Below are 24,834 nucleotides of genomic sequence, written 5' to 3' on the forward strand. Positions count from 1 at the left end.
ACATTGATACTATGGATGGCAGCATAATTAAGGCATGCTTCAGAAGATCTGTTTACCTATTTTTTCAAATAGCAAGGAATTTCTTTTTCTTTCATAAGTACTTGTTTCAATCACATTATTTTAGTGGTTGCTTCAGGTTATTTATTAATAAGTCTTTCTCTCAAGAAATTTTTCTTATAGCTTTGGCTCTTGGATTTGTGGTTATTTTGTTTACTGTCTAAACTAAAGCATATTTTTTAAAAATTCGGAGGGTATTTGCCCTCCTTTCTCTTGTTAGATACATCAGCATTTTCTGGTGCTAAATAATGTACAGCTGACATCTTAAATGCTTTAAATTTCAGTGAATAGGAGCATTTAAATTTAAGTCTGTCTCCTACTTTCCAGAAGTTAATGCTTCCTGTATTGCAGTAGCAACAGGGAACTGATTTTTTTTTTTTTTTTTTTGCTTCCACTTTGTAGTGATGGCAGCAAAGACAGATAGTACGTTATTATTAAAGTTCTTTAGAACTGACACTTCCATAGCATTTTCAGTAGAACTGCCCTAGTTCTGGATTCTTTGTCTTCCTTAGACTACTTGAATGTGTTATGTTAGGGACTTGCTACAAAGCAAAACAAGGTCTCCAGGACTTTCCCTTAGTACTGAAGAGGAGTTGGATTTCTACTGCAATTTGCTTCAAGGCAAGTCTGTCTTGAGCATATTAAATCATTTTCATTATCACAGCCATGTCATACAGCTTTTAGTATTTCCATTTTCCCACTGACAGCTTTAAAAGAAATATAAATAAGTAGTAGCCATGGCTTTTAGAAAAATGAAAGAGTACATAAAAAATTCCCTGCTTTCCTTTGTGGTTCCATTCCTCATGTACATCGGGTGCACTTTATGAACACTAGCTAAAAAACCTTAAATCAACCAGTGAGTGAAAGGTGCTACTGGGAGGTAAACAGCTGTTATTCAGCAGAGGTGCCAGATAGGTAGCTGATTTACTACAGGGTTTTATGTTTGCCTGTTCTCATTAATGTGTTGCTATCAGGATGAAGGGAATGACATGTTCATGATTCAGCAGAGGGAACTGGTTGGTGTTGAGGGGAAGAAAAGGGTATCATCCAGAAATGGAAGGTAAAATTTTGCCCTGCTGATGGATGTGAAAGGGGTTTTATAGGTCTGTGACAGCAGAATCCTTCCCCTTCTCTTTAACCCAACACTATTTTTAAAGCTGCAATACTGAAGTGATTAATTAGCCTTTGCATCAGACACTAAAAGAGTTCCCAGTGACCACTTCTATCACAGACTGTCTGAAAGGTTAAAAGCAGTCACTGCCACTCACCCTGCATGTGGTTATAGAACATTTTGCTGATTTACTTCAGTATAAGATAGTTTAAGATGCAAAATGAGCATTGCAGGCCTTATTCTTCACGATCTGCTCCACTTTCCTGGCTGAAAACCTGCAAGCATTTCTCTTAGGTGGACCTGCAGTCTCAATGTTTTCAGAACAATTTAGCTAGTTCATTCAGAAAATCTGTGTGTTTTAAAGGCATCTTGTCTAAGCCAAAAAACTCAGAAGTAAATGGTGACTGTTCCTCTACTTTCTTGTACAGATAGCATTCCTCAGGATTCACAATCCTGAAGTCCAGCAGTTGCAAATGTGTAAAGGTCCCTTTTTACAGCTGGAATGACTAGGAGCAAATCATTTAGCTTATCTGTGCCTTAGTTTCCACATGTGTCTGGCAAACCATACTTCCCAGTTTTGATAAATTAGTTTGTGATTGGAAGTTGAAAGGCATTCAGTATTCTTATTGATCTGATGCTACTAGGCAAGAAAGTTTTGGGAGGGCATTTACCACTGAAAGCAGCGCAGGCTTATCATGGCCCAGCAAACCTGAAAAGCTAAGAATCTAGAGTTATCAATAAATGTATTTTCAGTTTGAGATATATTAATTCCACACCAGGTTAATGTCATGATGTTGCCAAAAGGATGAATGTAGAAAATGCATCCTTCATCGGCAATAATGAGTTTCACAGTTCTTCCAAATACTTGTTAGAGTGGAATATAACAATTCAGTGGGTTTAATGGACTTTGCTTCAGACAAAAGTGTTGTTACAAATGTGAATATCTGGGAAATAAGAGAAAGCATAATCTTGTAAATCTCTCTATGCCTACAATTCAGTTTAAAATGATAGAAATAGTTTCTTCCATCTCACAGGCACATTACTGACTGCTAGATTATACTGCCTGCATAATGAATTCAAGTAATCAGCACTATGGTATTCAGGCTATGGCTTAACTGTGATAAACAGTGCCTAAATCCTATTCATCTTGGTATATCACTCATTCTTTTGAGTACACATTACTATTTAGTCATCATTTTGTTTTGAAAGTGTCAGCAAACTTAGATAACAGCACAGGTTTTCTCTGTTATATAGTGGGTTGTTAATTGGTTTTAACTTGATCTGCAAAATTTTTTGTCTGCGTATTTCCTGACTGCCGACACAGACATTTTTGATAAGAGATGTTACTGTTACAGACCTTCCCTTACCTAGATATACACAACACAATCCATGCATATTTTCCTATCTGATACCAAGATTTACCCCACTAACTGAACTAAGCTGCTCAGCAGTACATGAGTTGTACAGTTCAGTAGCGTATGCCATGGGAAGTTTATGAAGCTAGCTGTGTCTAAAACGGGGGGAAAAAAGCACAGCAAAACATCGGCAATAGATGTACACAATGAGACTTGTAGGAAGTCTCAAATGTCCCCAGATATGATCTGCGAGATCACCAAGTTGCTGCCATCCATATAGATGACTCTGTAATAGCTGAAATGCCATTTTGACCTCTCCTTTCATGCTCCAAACATTTCTGAGCTTTTGCTCCTGAACACCTTTTCAGGCTCAAGAACTCCTTCAAGATAGGACCTCTTCTGCCGAGATTCTCTTCACCAGCTAGCCCTTTTCTGTTTATGCTGCTCACCAAAAACTAATTTCCAGTGATGCCATTGCCTGAAGCTCCAAACCACTTCAGGTAAAGTTCTACATGTTCAGCTTTTTTAAAAAGTTCAATTCCTGCTCTATTTACTATCCTTATGTCTCAGCTGGAATTTGTATTGCTTTTTTCTATTAACACTTCCCAGGATTGAATGTATTCATTCATCTCTGCTCCCACTCTTTGCAGAACAACTTCATAGCTACAGATTAGTAACTGCTTGTTTGCTTGGGATAGCATGTTTTTAAGTGATGAACTTCATGGAAGAAAGATCAGACTTTTATAATATTTCTGAAGCCACAATGATACTTCTTTTAGTAGAAAAAAACAAGGCCAACCACCAAGAAAAAAGACTTAGTGTCTTTATCTTATCTACAACTTCTCTCTGTCCCATTAATAATGCATTTCCTTGCTTAGTAGTGTTCTTCCAGTTGCATGACCAATTCCTGTTCTCACTGAAGCCGATGGCAGAATTCCAGTGGAACATAAGCTACTGCCGTCTAGGACAGGACTTGTGTCTCTCCTTTGTTTATTTTGTTATCTCCCTGCCAAATACAAGTGAATGCCAAGTTAGCTTTCAGCTAAAGGAGAAACTTGGGCATTCTCAGTACATCTAATTCAACCTGGTTTTAGTGTACTATGCACATCAGATCTGGAAAATAGTGGTCCTACCTAGGCCTAAAGAGCATCCACCTACTCTTTCTGGAATATCAGCCTAGACGCCAGTACATGGTTATGATACACAAAATTCACTTCTTGACACTAATTAGATGTGTGTGGATCAAAAGCATGGCTTAAAGCCTTTAAAGCTGCAAAATGAATTTGTCACTCTCTAGTTGGTTGTGCATTTCAGTAGGTTCTTAGTGTGAGAAAGATATTCAGAAACTGGGGTATGGTCCACATTCAAGAACAAGTCATCTCAGCAAATGAAGGAGAAAATGTTACAAGACATGTCTATTCCTAAAATAGAGAAATCACAAGCTGTAGTTAAAAACAAAAAGCTATTTGCTCTGCACAGCCAGATAAGCCCCTGGTACTTTTTCAAAGAGTAGATGTCTTCTTTGATGGTATTGGCCAAGCTTCTCATATTCCTCCATTAATGCTGTTTATAGTTCTTAGTGCTGCTGTCTTCTGACCCAAAAGTGGTTGCATTTCACATCAGATTTATGAAATGAATCATAAAAGAAGATTTTTATATATGTTTATATTTGTATTTATGTATGTAAACTACTACAGTAAGATTTCCTAATTGTGAAAGCCAACTAACATGCTCACAATTATTTACACCGTTCCTGTTAAGACTTAAGTGTGAATTAAGTAGAATTTTGACTGGTAAAACCTTTTAATTCATTTCTACAGCCCTTGTGATAGGGTGTTTTAGCCACAAATGAGCTTGCTCCTTTGATCTTCTGTTTCAGGATTTCCTACTCAGTTATGTTAATGTCAGTATTAATATTGAATGAACTGGGGGAAGAGTAGCTATTTTAAGTCTGTACAATGTATTCTGGTTTTGATGCAGAAATAGTACCTTCTGATTCTGAGGATTAAATATTTAGCCAGAGCTTTGAAGAACGAACAATGCTACAGAAATTCCAATTTATGGTACTGCTATTGCATAAAAAAGATTTTTTTAAAATTCTAGTACACACCAATTTCCCCCCATCTTCCTTCATTACAAGTCAATGTTCCCTTCAAATTAGAGTACTTTTCAGCTGTTAATAGTAGGTAGCTATGCATTAATCAGTAAGCTCTCTTGACTAATCCACTTCATTCTGTCTAGTAAGAGGATTCCGCCAGCAAACATGCATACAGTTTTCTAAGAATAAAGAATGCAGAGAAAGGCAGCTCCAAAGGATATCAGGAAGATAAAAAGTGACAGATTGGTGTCATGTAAGAGAAAGTACAGCAGTAAATACCAGCACATTTCTTTCCATAAAAAGGCTCAAGAACGAGTAGGTATAGCATAACATTCATATCATTCTTCATTATGACATTGTAAGTATTGACAGTAAATAGCATAACAGAAGATTATATCATCCCTGATGTGGCAGAATGCTCTCATTTTATGTTCTCTGCTTTGTAGAGATTTAAATTTTTATTTTTTAATCACATATAAACATTACCTTCATATTATGAATACTACTGCTGCCACTGTACAAGTATAATTAACATGACTGGTTAGTATTTTCACTGATTACTTTCGTTATCTTACCTAAGATAACATATGTAGTTCTTTCACATATCTTTTCACATCTCAAAACTGTAAATTTTTGAAATTTTCTGGCAATCTAGAAGTTAAACTCCTATTTGTGCAAACATGTCAGGTATTAGGGTTTAATGATGTGAACATTCTTAAATTATGGAGGAATACAAATAATGCTGGCATAAAATTTTCTTTCTAGAAAACAAACATTGTCCAGAATTCACAAATAGGTTGAAAATAGAAGGGGACAGACTTCAAGGAGTCTCAACCCTTTTAAGCTAGATGGTTCTGCATACTCAGAAAATGATAACTATATTGACTTTTACCTGATTTTCAAATGTGCTGAGAATCCCTTGATCATAAGGACAGCAATTGGACTTTTAGTTGTTCCTCATACTTCAGAAGCTTCAGACCTTGTTTCAGTAAGAATTAATACAACATAAACTGGTATGCCTCTCTGCTCTCTAATTTGCTCTAGGCAGAATTTCCCACAGCTGCCCGTAAGAATAGGATGGAACTGACTTCCATGTTAAACTGGCAGTTTTACCATCCTTAAAACTCAGTTTCTAACAGTCATGAGAAGTGAGGTTTTCAACAGATGCAGTTCTCAGAAAAACTGCGTACTGGCTTTTCTGCTCCCACTGAGGATGAACTCTCATGCAGACATGGGAATCAGAGTCAAAGAATGCTTTCAAAACTTGTTAGATCTTATTTTTAAAAAATAAATCAAAACAAAAAATGGCATTTACAGTTATAACTGAGTGACATGAGTATGTAGCAGAAAAGGAAAACAGTGTCAATTTAGTCTTGATGCCTAATTAGTCAACTGTTCTTGCTTTTTTCTATCTTACCATTGGAATTCTTTGGCTCCTCAAGATCTGTGCTGTTTTCTTTAAATCTAGAGATATTGCTCTGATGTTCTGCACATACTGTATTTCCACAAATTGGAAGATTTTGGATACATGATACTTTAACACAATCTGAGGATTAAATAAATGAGAAGATTAATGCTATACATGTAATGCATGACAACACTTCATTACATGGAAGTGTTGATTAATTGACATAATAGGGTTTTCTGATCAACTTTGCAACATTTAATGTTGCAGAGGGCAACACAGCAACATGTGATTTACAGCATGGAAAAATACTTCCAAGCAACTAAATTCTACAGAGGGCACAAATCTTCCCAAATGTGAAGGTGTCTTACCCAGACTCTTCCAATTCCTCAGAGAAGCTCTTTCTCCAACGTTGAAATTCCTAAATTTGATAGCACATATGCCAGCCTCGCTAGCCTCCACAGGAAGCTGACAGGCAAAGTTGCCACTGTCTCCTGCCATGCCACAGGCTCACCATTAAGCCTTGACCTGCTCTGACTGCAGGACTGCATCCTGCCTAGATCTGAAGGATCTTTCAGACAGGGAACAGTAGTTACTTTGAACAGTCTTGGAATATCTATCTTGGAAAAAGTCATCCATGTTATAAAAAACAAACTGGTATCTGTTCTCTTATAATAGCCTTTTCAAGATAGCAACAACACCACACTCTGTCTTCTACACTACTTTTTTTTAACAAGCCTTTGACAACACCGTCTCATGTTAGCTACTTAAAAACTTCCCTCTATTCTCTTTCTTGCAGTCAGTACAAGCCTCCATTTTGTGTGCAGCACATCCCTAAAGAAACGGGGGATTATTTGCTTGCTGCTGTTGTCCACCTGGGCAAAAGACCTATACGTTTGTATTTACCCACAAGTAAGGCAGGTGCCACTATGTGCAAATCAAACACTGCCCTGTGCATAAAACTTCTCAAGCTGGCTACATGCCTGGACGAATACAGGATCCCAGTTGTACTGCAGGCAGCTACATGAATAAAACATGCCTATGTGATGAGAGTAAGAACAGAGATGTTAACACATCTTTGATTTCAATGCAATTTAAAGGACCTAAATGTCATGGATCACTTGGATAAAGGCATTTCCCTGTGGCTATCCATAAGGATGCCAGCACCACTTGGTATGTCAAGTATTAGTCCCTCATCTTGATAACACAGGGTGTTTGGCCTCACTAACCCCCAAATTCATGGGGATGTACATAATTATTTACATCATTTATTATTTTTGCCAGTATCACCATCTTGGGCCTCCACCTTCACTTGGAATGAGAGAGGGTAAGGCAAGAGAGCCTTTTGCCCATTGGAACTCCATTCACTCCAGGAAACTCTACATGGGCGAATTCCAGAGGTATAACTGGTGTAAGACTTCCAAAATTTTTGAAGGCACAAAATGTGATTTTTTTTCATTTTTTTTCCTTAGAAACATTACATATCTGCAGTGCTTACTTGGACAGCAATATCTTATCTACTTTAAGAATGAAAAACAGATTATGTGCAATATATTTAGCACTGTTAAAAAATTCTGTTAAGATATGTTATGGCACAATACATAAAGTACATGTATTTTAGTTTTACATAATCAAAAAAACCCACTTAGTAAAGGAGATGGGCTAAACTTCTCACTAAAGATCTTGCAGGTATTTGCCTCCTGTCATATCACTTAAGTGTGTGAAGGAAGTGGATGCTGAAAATAGAAAACATCAGTGTTGCTGACTTGCAAACAAAGAGGATGGTTATAGGCATATTCCAGAATCAGGACCTTTTTTTCATCTGATCAAAACCAGCATGCGGTTACAACCAGAGAATATTATCACACAGATACAGAAGAAAGTAATTGTAATGTTTGTAGCAGAACACAACGCTAAGATTGAAGAAGAAATCTGGCCTACAGTATACAGGCCACAGATTACAGAAATTAGATTTGCTTAATACCTTAAGATTAGAAATAATAAAATATGTAGAAATTATTAGAAATAATAAAATAAATACCTTCTTCTGAAATACCTTAGTTCTAAAAAGCATTCTGAAAATCTTCAGTGTAGCACTCATGATATCACTTAAAATATTATTTTTGGCTTTTCAATATGCAAGAAATACTTTGCATACAGATTTCTTCATCTTTCAACTTTCTAAAATTTCTCTAGAAGGTGTTTTCTCAGAAAAAAAAGCAGTTTTCTAATGGCTGTTTCCCCCTGCCCAAGCCTTACATTTACAGTGTAGCCAGGGTGAAGTTAGTGCGCTCTTGTGAGCATCCAGCTCCACCCATGCAAATGTATTAAAACAATAATTTCATCTTTGTCAAGATGTCATCTCTCCCTATATATCTAATGTCCCATCTGCTTTCCGCCTTTGTCTGTCATTCTTGCTCAAAACAGGAACAAAAAAACTTGGCCAGAAATGCCTTTGACTGAGCGCGTGTCCTCTGTCAGGTAACTTCAAGCAAACTGTAAGCCACTTAGGTTTAGCAGGATACAGTTTTCAGAGAAGGATGTAACAGCTATTGAGTTACTACTATACTTGAACTTTGCCATTTACCATTTGAGTTGAACAAGAGTTATTCTCAATGACTTCAACAAAGGATGCTTGTACATAATTACAGAAGTCAACTGTGTTTTGAACTATAACAATTTATAAATAACTCCTGCAAATTCTAGAAAGGAGTCTTTAGTGCTTTATGTACAAAGTCCCAGTGAAAATTAATCCAGTAGCCAGTAGAAATATACCTTTCTGTGCACATCTTGCTCTGCACATATGAAAACATGCAATGCTTAAATTATGAAATGTCCTTTTTGGAAATAAAAAAATGAGCTTTATATTTGAGGATGTTGCCTAAGTTGACTGTCCACCCTTAGAAGAGGTACAGAAGAGCCAGTGGAAATAGTAGTGTAACATCCACAGAATGGGCATTTTAGAGGATAGAGCCCAGGCAGACAGGCCATGCTCAGAGCCCAGCCAAAGCCATGTGACCACATTACCGCAGCACTACTGAGCTTTAGCTAGTACACACTTCTCATGGGGGGTTTTAAGGGCTTGGACTTGCTGTCATGATAGCATGATCTCACTGATCTCTGTTAACTTAGAGTGCTGTCAGATCTCCCTGGTGCCTGCTTGGATATACCAGAGATTTAACCAAAGCCTTCCAATACATGCTAATCCTGATACAGGAGAACTACTTTAGGACTGAGGACATAGTTCAGTTCCAGCACTGACAGATTGCTTGGTGCCTGTGAAAAGAGCAGTACGTATGAGAGTTAGACCCCAATACTGCAAAGACTTAGCCGGTATTTATTTTAAGCATGTGACTGTCAAGTTTCAAGGACCATTCATGTGATTGATGTGATGTATGTGGGTGCACCTTGCTGAATCAGTTTCTGAGGTATATTCTTAACTGAGAAGCAAATACTACTCCGTAAGAAAAAAAAATGAATTCTTCAGTTAATTTCAATATAAGCATCAAAAAAAGCAAAAGATGGAAATAACCTTTATAGTCAATATGGATGTAAGCTGTAGATAAACAGGAAAAAAAGGGGTGAGAGGCTATGTATTTCACTATCTTCTTCCAAAAAGTATCTGCTTTACTGTTGAAAGTTTTAAACCAGAGCCAATTAATCTTAGTTTCTGAAGCAATGTACATTTATTTTAGATTATTGCCAGATCTTAACTAATTATTACAAACAATGATTTACAATACAGAGCTGTTAGAATATATCATTCAATGCTTCAGTTCTGTTTAAAGTGTAACATATTTAAATATTTTTGGTGAAATTACAAACAGCAGAACATAAATGGATTATTATTTTGCATCTGAAATATGAATACTTAATGGTATAGAGATTAGGTTCCATATGTTTAGGTATAACAAATCTCACTGTGTGCAAATAGTCACTGATACTTTTAACCTTTCGTCTAGCTTTCACAATACAATGAATTAGATATTGGCATTCATGTTATGTAATGTCTTATACAGCAACTAAGAATTCTTCCGTTATGTAAACAGAGACCATTTATACTTATCTCTAGCAGAGAAAGCATCAAAATGGTCTTGTGCAATTGTATGGAGGCACAGAAACATCATGCAGCAGAAACATCACAGTTTTGTCTTTAGCTATGTCTTCCTCCATTAGTATCTAGTGCTAAATCCTGAGAAATCAAGCTTGGAAATCTCCTTTTCATTAGAAAAGCTTGTTCGGTCTATGCGAGAACTTGGGCTTCCAACTCTAGTCAGCCAGGATTTCCTGCAAGAAAAATAGTAAGAGAGGGTTAGCATGCAATGAACCGTACATGTGGGGTTTGTTCTCCTACCGTGTTTTCCCTATTTAGGAGCCATATAAAGCATAGTCTTGTTCATTGAGGAAACTACCTCAAATATGTCAAGTTGTTTCTCTGTTTTCCCTCTCTTCTTTAAAAGCAAAAAGAATTTTTGAACTAATTCACAGTATTTTACCTATCAGTGAAAGAGAAACTATTGCATGATAAAAGGAGGTACACAAACAGCTGAAGTGCAGCAGACGACAGCATTTACAAAGACATTTATGTATGAGAAAAGTAATTTCTCATAATTTTCTATTGTACTGAATCTAAGCAATAGGATGGAGAAGGTATTTGAGTGTAATATATTTAAAGAGATATGTATATCTATAAAAACACAAAGTTTTTATAACTAACTTAGTGATGTATAAACTGACACCAGTACTTAGCTGCAATTAGTATTAACAGAGGATTATCTGTTTCAATTCTAATTTAAAGGGCATAAAACAATTATGTTTTATTAACAGTTAATTCATTTATTGAAAATCACACTGAGCATTATAAAAATGCAATGTTCTTGCACTCAGACTTAATTTTGATATCCTTATGATGAGTATCGTGCATAGAGGCTGCTGATCTTGAGGCAGTACATAAAATACACCTGAGACACATGGTCTCTAACAAACTTTGTCTAACAAGACACATTTCTATGTGGTAACATTTTTTAGACAATTTCTTACAGATCAATGTAACACATAAAAATGTCTCAAATATGTTTGCTGGCTATGTGAGACAAGCCATTTTCTCCAAATTGTCCTACTGCTGCAGAGTATTAGTCTCATCACCAACATGGACTTCAGGACCTGCAAAACTCACCTCATTCTTGAAACTCTGTGCACAGCCTTCTGATTATGAATATACATTCTTAATACTTTATTAAGAAAGCAGGTATGTCCCACTACTCTAGTATGTTGAAGTATAACCTTAGGAGTGTGCTTGCTGGATTACAGACTTGCACAGTCAAGGAGCTCAAGGAGCTCTTTCCTATTTGACCACTATGAAAGAGATTATGTGTGGAAAGATTACCTAGAAAACACTAACCAGATACGGAAATCCCATGTTTGAAATGAATCAGCTATAAGAGCTAATTTAGCCTACAACTGATACCAGCTATTCAAATTAATAAATAACTATTTTCATCAGATGTTCACACATCCTCACACCCCCCTTCACCCTGTTGTGAAAAACATCCCCCTTCTTCTCTATTTCAGAATATGAAGAACTTTCTAGTTAGGAGTACAAAACAGGATAGGAGTACATGAGCAAAACGAGAATCCAGATTTCTACTGTGCACTGGAGTCCAAACAGGAGTAAATCTGTTATGATGATCAGGTATTTCAACAGAAGGAGAAAAGCCAAGTAACAACAGAGTGATAAAAGACTGGTCCATATTGCTTCGTATTATGAAAAATTTGAAAAGCTCTCTGTTTATTTAGCAAAAAAAGTCTATAATATGTCTATATAACCTTGAGTTAGAAAAGAAAACCAACAGATAAATGAAATATCACTCAAAACCAAAATCTGTATTGTTTTTAGAAGACTAATGTGATACCCACAAGTGAACAAACACTTTTTCCCTTTACTTGAAGGTGAACTTGTCCCAGACAATACCCATGGAAATGTTATCTTCCTTGCCCAACCTTCACAACTGTATGTTCTTTCTTTACGCATTGGAACTTGGTGCCTTCCAGTTCCCAAGTTCCAATGCGTAAAGAAAGAAACTCTGCAAACTCCGCACAGAGCAGAACTCTATCCAGGTCTGTTCAAATGAGTCATTCCTGTGAACTAGCCTGCAATATCTGCAACTGGACATTACACCACTCACTCTTTGGTAAATATTTTAATGGATGTATTTCTAAAGCAACAGTGCTTCCAACTGAGCCAAACCTTGAGAAAAACACCGAAAAAACTGTGGCGAAGTCAAAATGAGCTAATCTCAACTGTTTCCTACCACATTTTATTTCCCGGGCATTGCATGCCCGTGTGACGATTCTTGGTTACGCTCTGATTTCACAGTTTAAGACAAAATTGACTGTGCAGAGACTACATGGACTGGGATACACTTTAACAGTAGATTTATGAATTATGCGACTTCCCTGTCCTGCAGGGCAGATGGCGCCGTCCAGAAGAAAAGGCCGGGCAGCAGTCGGCAGCACCCAGGCTGCATATGGGGGACCCCCCGCAGCCAGGGGCTCCCCCGGGGTGCCCGCCATTTCGGGATAACCATCTGAGATGGCGCTGGGGGCATGAGCACCTGATTCTGACTGGCTCACTCAGCTGCTGGCAGTGCCTGCCGATTGGCTGTCTCCAGTGCGCCCGCCCCACCCTGCCCTTCCAGAAGCTTCCTGCAGCCCTCCAGCCTCCCCTGCCCCCAGAGCAGCCCCATCCCTACTGGCTGCTGCAGCTGGGCAGGAACCCCCCCAAACAAGCCTTAGGGTATTCGCAATCACATCCACCTCTCCAGGCAGCTGTTACTGAGCAGCAGCCACTCAGAGCATATTGATTTTTTATTATTTTATTTGGTTTTTACTTTCTTGGCTAGGTAAGTTCTGTAGTGTCTATATGCATTTATAAGTATACTTGAAATGGTGTCCTATCTGAACTTTAAACAGTATTTATGAACTTTGTATATGAACTTCGAACAGTATTTAAATCATGCATGTCTTTTCTTGTAGCCTTACGCACATATGCATATCCATTAACTTGGCTTCTGAGTGCTACTTGCGTTGACGCCTATTAGTTTAGGCCTCTCCTTCTTACGAGCGCATTACCATGGTTCCTTGAACAGTATTTCCAGGGTTGGATGATCTTTCAAAGGAATTTTCTATCTGAAACAACTCTGAGTCCCCACAGGCTTTCCAAGGAATCTCTGCTGAGGTATGCAGAGCATTTTCAAACATGTTTGACCAGATCAAATCTGGAGGGTTCCCCAGAAATATTTATAGAGCCTTACCTCTTTGATACAAGATTATAGTAGCACTGCAATAAAAACCACTGAGCTATGAATACTATAGCTAGTAGAGTTACTTTATGTTCTCCCAATAAGAGCTTTTTAACTGAGATCTACGCTGTAACAGATTTTTCCAAAGTAAATGGCTTGGCTGTCACTATTCTCTGAATGAAATCTTTGCATTCTTTGATAAGGAGAAACCTACTCCAGTCCAGGAAGAACTAGGCTTCTTGTGATTTCAGTAGATGTGGGTGTGAAAAGTGGCAGGAAAGATAAGTATTGCTATCACTTGCTGTTAAGATCTGATGCAGTACTGGAAACAAACCCTAGCCTTCACTCCTTGGCATGTGACTGGGAAGCAAAATCAGAATTTGCAATAATAGAACTGATGAATGCTGTTAATGGCGCCTTATAAACTCATCTGACACCAGAGCACTGATGCAAAAGGAAGTGGTTTAAGGGGTTGGCAATAGGATATGTGGCTTTCTACTTCCTGGCTTCTAGTTCAAGTCGAAGTCTGATCATTCAGGGAGCAACAGCTGCCCATGGTTCACAGAAGAATAATACCATTATATGAGCTCCTAGTCTCCACTCCTGAAAAGACCATCATAACAGCTTGTATTAGTTACACTTCTGTGGGCCAGCTCAGAGGCTAAGGTGTATATGGGGCAAGAAGCTTTTGCCAAAAATGGATTTTGGAGAGGATTTCTGTTTCAAATGCATTTGTTCTATTTGCCTAAAAAAATCATAACTTCCCCAGAGCTAATACTACAGCATCTTTCATGAATCCTGCGTCATTTACAATGAAAAAGAGAATTTATCTTTTGAGTGATGGAGGGGTTATGGGCAGGCCAAACAATAAACAAGTACATAAATAGTGCATTTGTCCTTTAATACACTGCATGTAGAACCATCTCTACACATAGGATGCTTCTATGGTAGTTCATTACTTATTGTATGCAAAAAGCCAAGCTCCATTTTATCCTCAGATTGCACCAATTTTGCAGTCTACAGAGCTAGAAATGGACCTGGAAAAGGACCTGCAGCATTAATACTTGGCTGAGCTAAGCATGATTTAGGACTATATGATTGTTTCCCTTCACCTTAATTACAGCATCACTTACAGTGGAACAAGAGATAAAAGTGTGCTTTATTTAGAGTGAGAGAGAGAAAAATCTGGAAAAAAGAAAAAAAAGACTGAATTGCTCACACTTTATTTTCATTTGTTTGTGATAAAATATTTGAGAGAACGTTGCTTTTTGAAGATTGTATTTATGTGCATGACAGTGTATAGACTAGAATTGTAAATATTTATAAAATACCTCCAAAATGTTGTTGTATTCTGAAACAGTACTGTAAAGTTTTCATAAATCCTGATACTTACATGTTTGCAGAAAAGAAACGTGGAATTCTTTTTCATTCCTATCTGGCTTCTGAGCTTTTAGGAAGAACGCTAGCCATTGTTTTCAAGCTTTTCTCTACGATCATAAGGGCTAAGAACATTTTATTTAAAGTGTTTTTGGTTTATAAACCTGAAATTCACATATAAGCAAAGCCTCTAGCAACTTGGGTTTTTTAAAGTCTAAGTGTCATGAGAACTGTAATAAAACATGGAGTAAACACTGCTGAACACCTCCATCTGTTATCAGTATAAACACTGTGTGCAAATGAATGCACATACAAATATACAAATGATGAATGCATAAATTATTTCAGAAATTTTCATAAATCCCTCACATAGATTTAACACTAAGATTTATAAGTTTAGTTACAAGTTTTTGGTAAAGTTAAAATACTACAGGTATTTTTTCAGATCACACCACAATTCATATCAAATCAAACAAAATAATGTTTTCAAAACTACTTTTGTTAACAGGACAAATACTGGATTTCCTGGCCAGAAGGCCACAGCATGTCATGGGCTGAAACATCTGTGAATCCAAGTTATTTCACTGCAAGATGACTAGAGTTTCACCTATTTCTACATTAGGGTCATTACATACAGATGCTGTGAAACCAGCTGACACACATCATTTTGCTTGTCCTTACTCCTCCATGTTTTGCATGAAGAAAAGCAGAGGAGCCAGGTGCATCACAAAACAGGCATAGCATCTAAGTCAGAGAGGGAAATTACTCAGGACCTGTCCATAGACTGTAGTGCACCATCTTAAAGATCCCCTAGCCAGTATGTCTTCACAGCCTGGCTGGCTCCAAAATAACACAGACCATCAGCCCAGCACACAGCATTAGCAGAGCTACAGCACCAGGCTGCAACAGCTATTTTGCTTCAGTTTTATTGCTGACTCACTTGGGGCAACTTCCTGCATCTCTGCACAAAATGTTTCATATAGTACAGAAAACCTCTCTGCTCCTAGGTGAAGAACCAGAAGTTGGTACTGAGCCTTCCCAGTGCCCCTGCCTCTGCTCCCGCACAGGAGCGTAACACTAAAAGAGAAATCTGGAAACAGAATATACTGGGATCAATGTTGATGTAAAAAATAGCAGGAAGGATAACAGAAGCCTTGGTAACAGAATTATTTGACATGACATGAATAATAGTGTGACCTGAAAAGTTGCATTTAGCATTTTAACTTTACTAAAAGTAATCAAGGCAAGTAAAGCGGAGAAAACAAGTTCTGAAGTGAAAAAAACACATGAGGGGTCTCAGAGAGAAAGCTGGGGAGAATTACTTACTCTTTTGTGCAGGATAAGGAAAAGGATTGAAGCTATTCAAAAGGCAAAGTCAAAAACCTCCTACTGACCATCATCCCCTGGTCCTAGTAATTTTGCAATTTTCAAAACTACGCTCTAGCTTGGGGTAAAACCTGAAGCCTCTTGACGTGAAATGCAGCTGCCTCGGCAGCTCTGCTAAACAGGGCCCCTGTGCTGCCATGGAAACTGCTGCACCCCCTCAGGGAACATGCGTCAGGTGATTTTTAAACTATTGTGCCTACTGCTTGATAAAACACCAAAAATGATGCTGGCAGCAGGCCACATCGTGGATCAGGATCAGAGGCCTGCACTTCGTTGTGTGTCAGTGCCTTTTATACACATACCTTCGAGAGGAAGGGGGAAGGTGGATAAGGCAAAGTGCAAGGGAGAGGAATTTTAATGCATTTATTAGGATGACCCCACCAGAGTCCACCAACAAAATCAAAGCCAAGTAGCAGGCTCAGCTTCAGAGAAATAAAGTGAAAAAAGAGAAAAACACCAGTAATCTAAGGATACAGGCCAAGGAGTGAGTGGGCTAGGAACCAAGCAACACACTCAAGCGTAGGTGGGGTGCCCCAGAATGAATTGACACCCATTGGTGTGGGGAAGCCTGCACTGCTATTGTCTATTCGCTTACTGCTCCAGGCAGCAAGAAGGCAAGAATTTCTTGACCCAGTGGATATTTAGCAGAAGGTCTGTAACTGTTTTAGAAAGGGGAGAAAAAGATATTTAACCACAACTAGTGTTTGACTTTGTTTTTTAAACACAGCTGTCAAAGGAATGTTACTAATTTGTTTATATTTCTTCCTTTTCTGTCAAAGCCTAGCTAGCATTCAAGGTTAGCATTTCTCTAGAGAATACACAATGAGAATTTCTTTGAGGTACTATTTGAAAGTAATGTCAACTCTAAGGGCAAGTTAGCAAAACCTGATATATTAAAGATATGAATTAGATATGATACTCTGAGAATACTCAAGAAACTTCAAAAATACATATTTTGGTGTCACATTTCTATTAATAAAACTTCTGAGAAAAATGACTTGTATGTTAATGTTCATCACATACTGTGTACGTTACCAGGCAAGATTGTCTGCTTATGAAAAAGGATTGCTATTAATTCATGCTAGCACAGAGTTTGACTATGTTTTTTTTCTTTTAACTTTACTTTGCTATTCATATCTGATCTATGCTAAAAGTCTCCTTGTGTTAATTTAAAGACAAGGAATGATCCCAAGATGAATGATTTTAAGTCTGAAGATAAGTTTTTTTGATCTGCAATGCAGAGATCTGTTGTGGATTTTCCTATATATTGTTTTTGTAAACTTGAAGTGGAATTGAATGATTTACTTACAAATAGGCAATCACAAAAAGTGCATTTTTATAAAAATGTGGAAACACATCAGAATATCTCTTTGTTTAATTATGAGTTACACTACTTGAATTTGGCTTCTTTCATAAATCTTACTGGAAAAATATTAAGCAATGTTGCAGAAACCTGTTCCAAGAAGAGTAGTGAATTAAATGAGAGTACAAAGAGAAATTCAGCCATTTCAGTAATTGGAAGCATCTTTTATACCCACATTGACCTACAGAAGGTATGAGAGAATTTCATCTTAAGCTTCTGCCCTACCTTCTTACAGCAATAAATGTACCAGAGAGCTAGAAGAAGCAAGGCCTCTTGTATTTTTCCTTGTAATGTCCACCTCCCAGAGGGTAAGATTTGGTTCACAAAGCAGACTGAATAAGAATTTTGGCTACCCCCACTCCATTGGATGGAATGTGATTGAAAATGAATTTTCACACCATGTCTATTAAATCTCAAAGACCAGGAGAAGTTGAAATAAGGAGGAATTGTTGCCGTTAGTGTGCCAGTTCAGGCATCTGGAGAAGAAAAGCTAGTTTGCTAATACTTGGAAATTGATTAGCATGTCAACCACATAGACTGTACTTAAATCAAATGGCACATGTATCGTAGAGCTGAGAAAGTAGTAAAGCACTATTGCCTCTGGTCAGCAATCTTATACCAAAAAATATGTTGATTAAAACCTCACCATAGGCATTTCAAAGTGAACCTACTGTATTGAACCATCACAATTTGACTGACTTACCATGAGTTCTACATAAAACCCATCACATTATATGGCCCACTAGAAATAAAACAGCTACTACAGTAAGGAGAGCCCAATAGTTACAGGCATACGATCTAAGAGTTCATACCACACCACCATACAACCATAGTCCAGAAAAGCATACAAATAATGATTGAAAACTGTGCAGATGATACAAACCTCTTCACATCAGAAATGCAATCAAGAATTTACAAGAAGGAAGATGGGCTGAGGGCTAAGGGGAGTTTACATCTTTGTACTACCTGATTAGAATTAAGGAACTCTTGATGCTGTTCTTGCTCTTCTATCTAGTGGAAGTGCAGATCTGTTGTGCTGTGTGACTTGCTCTTGTCCTATAGCAGAAGGTACAAAATGTGAACTGCATTTTAAAGTTAGAAGGACAGCAGGATTTCTGCTTTAGGGAAGGGTCTATTCAGCAAAATTACCCACTACTTTCTTGGTTGTGGTGGCTTGATGCAAGTAAAACTATTTAAAGTAATAGCTGAGTTACAGAATCACAGAATGGCTGAGGTTGGAAGGCACCTCCAGAGATCATCTAGTTCAACCCCCCTGCTTAGAGGAGGATGAGATAGAGCAGGTTGCTCAGGACCTTTTCCAGTTGAGTTTTGGTTATGTCAATGAATGGAGACTCCGCAACCTCTCTGGACAACCTCCTCCAGCGTTTGGCCAATCTCACAGTAATAAAATTTTTTTGTATGTTTAAAAGGAATTTCCTGTATTTCAATTTGTGCCCATTGCCTTTCATCCTGTCACTGGATACTGTTGAGAAGAGTCTGGCTCTGTCTGCTTTACTCCCCTGCATTGCGTATTTATAAACATTGACAAGATCCCCTGAGTCTTCTCTTCTCCAAGCTAAACAGTCTCAGCTCTCTCAGCCTCTCCTTGTATGTCAGATGCCCCAATCCCTTAAGCATCTCTGTGGCTCTTGGCTGGACTTGCTCCACTACATCCATGCCTGTCCTGTACTGGAGAGCCCAGATCTAGACACAGCACTCCAGATGTGGCCTAACCACTGTCGAGCAGAAGGGAAAAATTGCCTACCTCGACCTGCTGTCAATGCTCATCCTCAGGCAGCCCAGGATACTGTTGGCTTTCTTTGCCATAAGGATGCCTTGCTGGCTCATGGTCAACCTGCTGTCCACCAGGACCCCAGGTCCTTCTCTCCAAAGCTGCTCTCCAACCAGTTGGCCCTCAGCATGTACTGGTGGAAGGGGTTATTCCTTCCCAGGTGCAGGACTCTGCATTTCCCTTTGTTGAACTTCATGAGGTTCCTCTCTGCCCATCTCTCCAGTCTGTCAACATCCCTCTAAATAGCAGCATAACTATCCAGTGTCTCTACCACTCCTCCCAATTTTGCACCATCTGCAAACTTGCTGAAGCTGCAGTTTGCCCCTGAGGTACACCACTACTGACTGGCCTCCAGATGGACTTCATGCCACTGATCATAACCATTTGAGCCTGGCAGTTCAGCCAGCTTTCAGTCCATCTCACTGTCCACTTATCTAGCCTATCTAGTACACTTCATCAGTTGGTTTATGAGGCTGTTACAGGAGACAGCGTGGAAAGCCTTGCTGAAGTTGAGATAAAATCCACCACTAGCCCCTCATCCACCAAGTCAGTCATCTCATTGTAGAAGGTGTTAATCAGGTTGGTCACGCATGATTTCCCTGTCATCCACACTGCCTACTCCCAGTCACCTCTTTGACCTTCGAATGTTTGGAAATGGTTTGCAGGATTATTTGCTCCTATACAAGAATAAACCATATGCGCTAAAAATCTTAACAGCAGGTGCTTGAGGAGGTCCATCACAGGAAATGAGCAGTAACCGTAATAGAAGAAAATTTGAGAAATGTCAAAATATCTAAAGTAAATATTTCAGCTTAAAATTGTTTGGCTGAGATTTTTGTAACAATCTATGTGTTTTATCCTTTTTTTTACTGTAAAAATGAGCAGGTCCATATTTTGTCCATATGAAACCAATTGTACGTGCACTTTAGCATGAGGAACAGCTGCACTACCAACTACCTAATCTGTGCTCATATATGTAGATGCATAAATATGTACTTTGATAGAAACAGTCACTTTTGAATGTTTTGAAGTCAGCTGACCTTTCATCTCTGAAAGTATTTCAACATTGGTATCCTAGGAAAGGTAAATTTATATGCAATCATTGCAACACTGGGAATATTAAATAATTTCTCTCAGACTTGCTGAAAGCTCTAACATAATACTCTAAAAATTTTGTTGCTTTCCTTTTACAATTTCCATTTTTGTCTTTGTTTAGTCCTATCAGTTGAAAATGACCAGCTTGCAGCTTATCCATGAATCTCCATTTCTTTTCCTGTATCTTAGCTAGCCTAAGTATTTGTAAAGTAAGAGAGACTTTTGAAGGAAAATAGCAAGAATTCCAGAGCTGCCTGAAGGAGTCCACTGCATTTTGGTCTGGCAATATTTTTAGTTCCTATGTAATGAAAGAATCTATGCTTTTCTATGTAAATCAGTCTTTTGAGATTTACATAGAGGATACACCAAGCATGCTAATATGAGGTTGCTCCTCATATGGCTGATTTACTCAGAAGTTTGGTGTGGCCTACAGGGTCTGTGTCCTTGGACAGAAAAGTGTAGTCTTTAAAGTTGGGGCATTCCTAACGGAAATGATCTTCAGGAAAAGAGAGTTTCCTGCTGTCATGAGAAGTCTCTCCTTACTACTGTCATCGTGTCATACCTATATCACTATCAGGCATATGAGTCTCTGTGCCTGATGTTCATTTGCCATTTAAAGCTACAACTGTGTGTAAAGAAGAATTAAAATTTGAAAAGCTACCTGGGCTGGGGATGGACCTGACCACCATCCTCTCACAGTTTTATGCCATTTGCAAGGCTTTGGTTACCTTTTAGGCCATAGAAAAACAGTAGCTTTAGGAAAGAACTAAGAGGAAGGATAGAGTGGATGTCTGTGATAGATTGAAAAAAAAAAAAAAAAGGTAACAACTGAGAATTTTATCTTTTTCTAGTTTGTGAAATTTTTCAAAACATTCTTACTTATTAAGCATTTAATTAGTTTGGCTTGATTTTTTTCCACTAACTTCACATTACATGATTTGATAATTTAAATTGCACATCTTTGAGGCAAGTAGCTACACCAGTCTTTCAACCTGCAATCTCAAGGAGCTTTTTTAAAACAACAGTGATATAAAATAGTAGATGTTTTAATGTATAAATGAGAGGAAAATGTTTTAATAATCATCGGTCCATTAGAGAGCTTAGCTGTTCAAAAAAATGCCAAGTGGATTACATTACTGAAGTCTCCTTCATAAAGTTTACATGATGAGAGAGTTTGGGCTTTGTCAAGACTTAGTTTCAGAATGCTGTAATATTTCTTTGTTGCACTATAAATATAAGGAGGAAGCAAAGAATTAACATAATGATATATTATGGCTATTTTATTCATTATTCCGCAAGAGGTAATTGTGGTCCCCAACACACAAGAACATGCTCTTGAAGTGAACTCAGTTCTGTATGTTTACAAGGAAAGCAACGTTGGGCTCATGGTGTACAAGACACCTATGTGTACTTCAGAGATCGCCTCTGAAATTGATTAGATTTGATGCCAAGAATTAGGATTTTCAAATATGTATTATTTATTGTTTCTATAAATAACAAAACTTGTGTTTAAAAACAGTCACATACTTCCCAAAGAAGGAAGCTTGTCCCCTCCTCTGTCTTGAGGTGAATGTCTAGAAACAGCAAACAGAGCCTAGATAGTGGAGAAGACATAAAAATAAGAAGTGCAAAGTCTCTGATACGCTCTCCCTCATGGAAGGATAGAGGTACCTTATGGAAGTGATGACGTGTTTCCACGTTGTCACATCCCAAAGGATTGTATTTCATTTCAATAAAATGAAAAAAAAAATCATTTTTTAAAACACTGCTACTTTTTCATGTTTTTTTCTTAGGATTTTATATATAAAGATTACCACCGTTCAAAATAATGTAAAGGTTGTTTCTCTACTGGTTTTGTAAATTCCATGAATTTATCATTTCACTTATTGGGGGCACTTTGGTTTTAAGTTCATAAGATGACACATGCTACCTTCAAAGGTAGTATTAAATATATCACCTGAAGAAGCCTTTCAAGTCATGATCCCAAACTATTGTGGTAGAAGGTATCTTGGATGTATCAGCTGAGATTTTCAATACAAAGTTAAAAAGTTTAACTCACAACCTCAGGCTACTCAGTTTCCTAAATATGCATTATTCAAGTCAGCTTTGTAACATCTCTAATTGTTAGGCTTTTTACTTTTTCTTAATATTATGAGAAGCTGCACAGAAAAAAAAGAAAAAAAGACCCATTCATGTGAGATGCAACAGTGCTGCAAGCATGCCTACGGCAAAGTCCATTCCTGTGGTCTATAAACTGTCATTACAAATATATTCACTTAGTAGAAATAAACACACATTTAACATCAGACCTCCAAGCTATTTAAAGAGGCTATCAGAGCATGAATATCTATTTTGGTTCAATCTTTCTTTGTGTGAAAAAATCTGTTGTTTATTTTGAACAAAGCTTTTAATATTTACTGAAATATAATCTGATACATATTCTTTGTTCAGTTCTCTTCAGTCTGACAAATGAAATGGCAAGAGCACTGGCAGCTTTCAGGGTGCTGTACTGCACTGCAATTTTTTAAATTAATCTGTTTCTTAGACTATTTTTCTGAAGAAAATTTTTTTATTTGCAATGTGCATATGATTAAATCAAGAAACAAACCTCTTTCTCTAGGAAAAAACGAAACAAAACATTTTCTCTAGAACAGAAGTAAACCCACACTGAAAATCGTGAACTGTCATCTGCTCAAAGCAACTATGGTATATGTTACCTAAAGTTAGTATTTATAGAAAACAAGCCAACAGATTTACTATTTTTTTCATTATGAGGATAATGGGCTTTATCTTTCTTCCTAAACTTACTGCTGCTTTTGGGCATCTGCTTGCCGTCTCATTAGAATCTGCCCTTGGCAGTACAATTTTTTGGTATTGAACACTTCAAATTTCAAAAACTAAATGAAATGCAAGTTCTACTGCAGACAGGATCTTGTTTCTACTCAAGTCAATAGTAACACTTTTAACAAGGACAGTGAAGTAGAATCAAATCTCTTTCCTAATTTAAACAAAGATACACAACTACTTACAAGAAATAAACCACAAAATGAACACAAACTTAAAAACGAGAAAGCCCATCTTTTGAAGCAGACTGGCCACTACTGCTTTTAAATTTTCTTTCTAAATAGGTAGCTGCTATTACTAAGCATCTTGCCTTGTGCCATCAACACTTTAATTTTGTCCCTTCTGCTGCATGTAAGGTAGGCTGCCAGTTGACAAAGGTGGCTCAGGATGCAATCTAGAAAAAAAAAAGGTGTTTTGGGTCAACACATTAACCGATCCAAAAACCACTTCTCTAACTCACTAAATGTGCAGTGAGCTGGGCAATATTCTTCATTGCAAAAAATTTCTGTTCTAGAAGTGTACTGATCTCTTTTTGAAGATAACTATTTCCAATTGAAGTGGGTAACAACTAGCTAAATTTGAATTTCTCTCAATATCTTCTAATCCAAATAACTTTTGTTTGGTTGTCATTTAATTGTTTAAAAACACCTTTTTGGAAGAACTATGAGCAAGGAGCTAAGCACATATGCTTCAGTGATGCAAAATGGGCTGAGACTTTTTTTTAAATTAACAGTAAGATAATAAAAGCAGAAAGCTGATTTTACATGTATATAATTAAACATATACCAACTGTTAGGTTTTCTTCAAAACAATTGCTAGGAAATGCTACGTTGCCACTTATAACTGATGTGTCTCAGCAAGGAGGTATTATAAAAATCGAGTAAGAGTAACATGCTACAATTTCTTAATATATACAACAGGTTTTGATATTATGTGCTAAATGCTTGTTAAGAACAGAATTACTGGTAAAGTACGAATAAATTCCAAAACTCTAATTTTTTCTCTTTCCCTCAAGCTTCAGGGGCTGTCAAAAAATACCAAAGATCTCATTTGTTTTCTGTAATTTATGCCACTTCTTTCCTCCCCCTCCCTCTTTTTATTCTGCCTGGACAGTTAAAGCAGACAGATCTGTTTCTGATCACTTTCACGCTGAGGACTGCTGCAGGGAAAACTAGTCCTTGTAATCTGAATTAAACGTAATAAATGTTGCAAAGAATCCTGGAAAACCAGTATTTTTACAAGCCGATCTTACTGGAATGCTTTTGTTATGCACAAATATTTCGTTAATATTATGCTTTACAAAACCTGTATTTTGTAGCTAATTGCCTCATTAATGCCAGAAAGAATGAATATTAAATACTATCACACTAGCTCAGGAGTTGTGAAGGATTACAAAGTGTGGTGCTCTTGGTTGGCACATCATTTGGAAACAAATCTTGTTTCTCATTACAAAGGTTATGTGTACCCTACAGAAGGGACTTTCCAACAGAATTCATGGAATTGAGATAATCATCTGTGCATCTCTCTATATTCCCTGGTAAAAAGCATTAGCATGGTCACTCTGCTGCCAAAGACCCAATCCATGCAGACTTTTTTAGCCACACAGTCACAGGTCAATGGATCCTGTATACCTCTCCACTCCTGCCCTCA

General features: G+C 37.6%; 1 protein-coding gene across 2 annotated transcripts in view; it reads right to left on the reverse strand.

Moving 5' to 3' along the window:
• Positions 1-9,689: 9,689 nt before the first annotated feature.
• ACYP2 (acylphosphatase 2) overlaps positions 9,690-24,834 on the reverse strand; it is a 64,960-nt gene continuing 49,815 nt past the window's right edge. Inside the window, exons 4-5 of one of the 2 annotated variants that reach the window (XM_026108164.2) lie at positions 23,495-23,578; positions 9,690-10,313 (exon numbers count right to left, since the gene is read on the reverse strand). In XM_026108164.2, the coding sequence (XP_025963949.1) occupies positions 23,512-23,578 (67 nt within the window). In that variant the 3' untranslated portion in view covers positions 9,690-10,313; positions 23,495-23,511. The remainder of the gene's footprint in view (positions 10,314-23,494; positions 23,579-24,834) is intronic. The other variant, XM_026108157.2, reaches the window with a different exon arrangement.

This window comes from Dromaius novaehollandiae, chromosome 3 (genome assembly GCF_036370855.1).
Source record: "Dromaius novaehollandiae isolate bDroNov1 chromosome 3, bDroNov1.hap1, whole genome shotgun sequence".
NCBI classification, from domain to species: domain Eukaryota; kingdom Metazoa; phylum Chordata; class Aves; order Casuariiformes; family Dromaiidae; genus Dromaius; species Dromaius novaehollandiae.